Source organism: Camellia sinensis, unplaced genomic scaffold (genome assembly GCF_055761805.1).
Source record: "Camellia sinensis isolate YWXY unplaced genomic scaffold, ASM5576180v1 Unanchor1, whole genome shotgun sequence".
In the NCBI taxonomy this organism is placed as follows: domain Eukaryota; kingdom Viridiplantae; phylum Streptophyta; class Magnoliopsida; order Ericales; family Theaceae; genus Camellia; species Camellia sinensis.
Window position 1 is genome coordinate 19,209,970 of NW_028128987.1, and position 5,287 is coordinate 19,215,256.

The following is a 5,287-nucleotide window of genomic DNA, read 5'->3' on the forward strand; positions in this document are numbered from 1 at the left end:
TTTTGTGACTAAAATAGCCAAAAAAGCCTGAAAAAGCCCTTGCCAAACACAGGCATATCTCCTCGTATTTGTCAATTACCCAACACAAATAAATTTTTCTTTTTTGGTAAACTCAACACAAATAATTAGTACTCCACCTTCTCCATCAATCATACTATAATGGAACACCATATGACTCTACTCGCAGGCTACCGAATAATTCAAGATAGAACCTTAGCACTCCACATGAGTAGGGGAATTTATACATTGTCTCGATAATTATTTGGTAGTTCAAGAGTATGGTCACGTGGTGTTCTATGATAGTATGATTGTTGAAGAAGATAGAGTATTAATTATTTGTGTTGAGTGATTGAAAAATATAAATAGTATAATAAATGATGATTGGTGACTGACAAGATATTTATTAAAATTGGTGACGGTAATCCTAAAAGAGTATGACCACGTAATACTATAAAATTATTGTATAATTTTCCTGTCCGGCCATTATTTTCCAAAACTTTAGGGGCAGCCTTATTACACTGAAGATTCTCTAATGATAATGTGAATTGTCTTAAACAAATGTCAAAAAAAAAAAAAAAAAAAATTGAATCACAAAAATGTTTGATAATTTTAAAAATAGCACTACTACAAAATTCCAAATGGAGATTCTACATAAACTGTCGTAGTGTGTAAATTATATCAAAACGATGTCATTAAATTTTAAATTTATAGAGTGTGATCCTCTTTATTACATGTTTATAATGAAGATACTTCATTATATCATTCAATATGACAAGTAATTATTTTTTTAAATTTAAAATAATTGTAAATATGAATTATTATTTCATAATTATTAGATATGTAAAGAAAATCCTCCATTACAAAATAGAAGGAAAATGAATTAAGAAATAAGATGAGTCCTCTATAACCTCATTTCTCATCTTTCACTTACTAATATAATATGTGACAAAAAGATGGAGGGAAATTTAATCACTCTAAAAACACAGAGAGACAGAGTCTCAAGCATTCAATCATGGCTTCTCACAAGAGACCATTGTCAATGAACTTTGATTTCTCCTCCATATTTTCATCCGAATTGCCTCAAACACAATTTCTGGATAATTTGTTGTACAGAACTGAAAGATGTACAACTAGGGGAATTACATATATATATATAATGGCTATAAATATGATATCTGACTTGTCGCCCTCTCATTGGCAGTGTTTCATTCATTCAGCTGGTCCTTGAAATGCAGTATCAATTGTGATGACATGATGAGGTCTTCTGATGCTAGAATATTGCTGCATTGTTCTCTGGCGAACGATGATTTGTTGTTCTTGTTTTATTGAAGAGTCTATTTTTTTGAAATTTGCCATGGAAGCGAGTTCGTATACAGATTCAGCAATTTTTTCTGTGCAATTGATGACATCGATCAGCAATGAAGCTACTGTAACAGCAGGGATGATCTCCAGGAGGTCTGTGTCAGGCCAGGAGTCTGTTTTGAGAGAGGATTTGAGGTTTTCAGCAGCGATTTTTGAGTTTGCAATGTGGGAATTGGCCGAGGATGGCCATATTGTCATTGTTTTGATTGCTAATGATATTTCTTTTAAAGCATAGCTGCAGTCTTTGCTCATCTTTGCGAGTGATTCTTCAATTCTAGCTCGGACTAGTGGTGATGCCTATAATATGAGTAGCATAAAATTGTCAAGTTAAACCAGTTGGTATAACCCAAAATTAAAATGGGAAAATTGGATTTAAGTGGGAACGACTCAAATTAATAATATTTTCATAGAGGTGTAAGTCAGAGTAAGTGAGTGATGTCATTTTTAGATCCTATAAAAAACTTCTTTCTTTTTTTTTTTTTTAACTTTTTTAAGCTGATCCCAAACTCACACTTCCAAAAAAAACCAACAATAGTTTTTATTGACTAATTCGCTTCAATAATATGGTAGGTGTCACATTAGTGAGTAAAACAATTGTAAAATTTATTAATTGATATGTATAAACATTACACATACTCAAAGAATCAACCTATTTACATATGATTTATAGATATCATGCTAAAATTTGAAATGCAAAAATTTTAGATGAACACAAAACTATCGAGAAATTTTTGTATGCAGATAGGATATCACGTGGCACTACCTTTCACTAATCATAAATGTATATGCCCATTATTGTTCCCCAAACACTCAACGTAAATATAGTGGACCTTACTGTCAAAACTAATCACAATAATAGAAAATACCACATAGCATGTTCCCTATTTACATACAAAAATTTCTCCAAAACTATCTGTCAAATAATAAGAGCAGAGCACAATACCAGATTCTGAGAGTCAAGGCAGCCATTGAGAGCTTCAATTCGGCAGGCACACTGCCTAGTAATAGCTCCAATTTTCAGGTATTGTTCCCATGGATGCCTATATCTAAACCTTTTATGACGTGGCTCCCATTTTGCATAATTAGCCTGAAAAAAAAAAAAAAAAAAAAAACAACAACAACAACAACGACGTCGACCAATTTATTAATTTAGAATTTGAGTATGTTATTAATTTTTGCGGGTGAGATTATGAGGACATGGGTTAAAAAAATTTCACCCACCAGGGACTCTTCAGTGCTTTTTGAGTTAAGAACATCTTTATATCCTTTGAGAAATGATTTATCCTCATCCCTGGATTCTTCATCCCCTGTTTTGAAGTATTCACCTCCAAATCCTGCAAAGTTCACTCTACCTTGTAAATGTTACAGCTCACAATCATAATCACATACATTTATCATATTTGTTATAAAAAAATAAATATATAAATAAATAGATGATTTATTTTTAAAATCATACTTGTTATTCAATTTTAAAAAATAAATAAATACAATAAAATCATGTGATTGTAATTATTAAATCAACTTGATTTTTAATTAATGTTTTACATAAAATTTTACAAAATAAATAATTTAAATTATTAAAATAATACCCGTAATAAGTTTCATAAACTAGACTGAACCAATCTAGTCCCTTATAACTAGTCATTTTAAAAAATTATGTCACCTGATGAATTTCATTTATTGTTCACTTTCTGCATCTACAAAATATGTGACGTTTGGGTAAACTCAATGTATCTAGAAAATAATGTGACACCATTTTTTAAGTAATTCTATATATGTAAGTCAATATTTTTTTGTAATACCTTTTTACTCACAAGAGTTGTTTCAGTTATATTATTTTGGTAGGTTCCATTTTAATTATTAAAAGTTTTATTAATGCAGGTAACATCTAGATATAAGAAATGTATAGATTTCATTTAGGTCATATAAGAATTTTTTATTTTTAATATGATAAATTGTAAAGATAGAAAGGTCAAAAGTATTTTTTTTTTTTTTTGTTATTCTAATAATTTCGTTTCAAAAAATATTTGAGAACTCTTAAAGTTATGTAAATCAATCATGTGTTTTTATTTTTTATTTTTAGACCAATGAACCGAGTTGGACCCTCCAGTCCACCGTCTGAACTGGAGGCACGCCCCAGTCTTTTCTTTATCAAAGCAATCACTCAATCGAAAAGGACTGTTAAGAAATGTACCTTCGAGGAAGTTTCCAAGTTTTTCAATGTTGACAGCAACCAAATCATGAAGATCATCACCAGCCCAGACAGGGCAAATACAACAGCATATAATCACAGCCGTTGCTCCACCGATCAGGATTGTTGATAGCCTGACGTTGGCCTGGTGCAACACCTCATCGTCTCGATAACCCGACACACATATCAGACAAAATGTTAGTATGAATATGAGCAGCCCATAGTCATATCTTGCTTTCATTTTGGGAAAAAATCTCAGGAATGTCACCACAGCAGCTGCATCACACAAATTTATTTCAAGTAGTAAGCAACTCGGACGTTATCGAAACACGTCATTTATTTACACAGAAACAAATCATAAAACTAGAGATATGTGATTGAATTGTGTCTGATTCTATTCTATAATTGATTATTATGTTTTAGACTTTTTCAAATCGAAATTAAAATTTTGGTTTGTGTAGTGAAATTACCAAATAGAAAGACAAAGAGGCCGAGTACCAATGGTTCGGTTGTCTCTCCACAAAAGCTTGATACGCGATGAGCACCAACAGCTAGACCACCTGCAACAAATGTAGCCACACTCCTATTTACACCTCTCCCAAGTGTTGCTCCTGCCAAAAATAAAAATAAATAAATAAAATTTTAAAAATCTCAAAACCCATCAGTCTTGAACTTTGAGTTTCATTGATCTACTAATGAACAACAATGCCCTTACAAAATCTGGAGAAATAATAATGTTATAGATCCAAAAAATAAAATAAAATAAAATAAAAACCTAGTTTGACAAGTAGTCGTGAAATGAATTGAGTAAACAAAATGCATTTTAATATGACTCACGCCATGCTAAATTTAAATCTATTCGTTTCGTTTCCACTTTTAACTTTTTATGGTTCTATAGATAGACTATGTATGAATATGAATATATCGACCGATTCTTATTGACATTGATCCGCATATAACAACATTTAATACTGATTTGTATCCCGATACCATTATTCGAAATATGGTTTTGATATGCCAATATACCTACCTACTGAAAATTCGAAGACGACGACAACAGTCATGACAGCCCACATAGCAGAGATGCCAAAGCCTTCATAGATAGGATCAAAGTAGTAGAAAAGGGAGACCAAACAAATGGCTAATCCTACTTTGAGTGAATGAATGACTCTCCTTGGATCTTCTTTTCCCAGTTTCTTTGCCTCCTCGAGAAACTCCATGACCTTGGATCTTAACTTGCCACGCAATGCCTTAAACCAATTTGATACACGAGAGAATGGTCCTACATTCTCATTACTTGGGGTTGCCATTTCTTTTGAAAGCCTCAATAAACCAACTCTCTCTCTCTCTCTCTCTGCAGAGAGGACTGAGTTTGTGGAGAAGTTTTCTATTTTCTTCTAGGTGGAGAATTAGGTGGGAAAGAGAGGGAGTCGGCAGAAAATTACCAAGGCTACGATGGCTACATATGTCTATGGAGTGAGAACATAACATAGATCTCGGTATTTATAAAAGTAGCGGTACCACTGTTTTGGGAAGTGGGTAGAAAGTTAATTTTTGATTTTTTATCAAGTTTTTTAGTTTTTTGAAAAGTGATTTGAGAAGTTAGTAAAAAGTTAAATTTTTTGTTTTTTAATTTAATATTTATTTATGGTGTCAAATCAAATTAAAATGACCAAAATATCTTTACCCAATATAAGAGATTTATTTTTTTATTTTTTTTGTCATAGGCCCTAA

The 5,287-nt window shown here is 31.8% G+C and overlaps 1 protein-coding gene across 1 annotated transcript; it reads right to left on the minus strand.

Moving 5' to 3' along the window:
* Positions 1-839: 839 nt before the first annotated feature.
* LOC114257467 (aluminum-activated malate transporter 2-like) lies at positions 840-5,031 on the minus strand. The gene is made up of 6 exons (XM_082910753.1): positions 4,584-5,031; positions 4,024-4,164; positions 3,557-3,829; positions 2,584-2,696; positions 2,306-2,449; positions 840-1,659 (listed from the first exon to the last, which is right to left on the minus strand). The coding sequence occupies exons 1-6, from the start codon at positions 4,861-4,863 to the stop codon at positions 1,210-1,212; spliced, it is 1,401 nt and encodes a 466-aa protein (XP_082766879.1). The 5' UTR covers positions 4,864-5,031; the 3' UTR covers positions 840-1,209.
* Between the last annotated feature and the right edge of the window lie 256 nt (positions 5,032-5,287).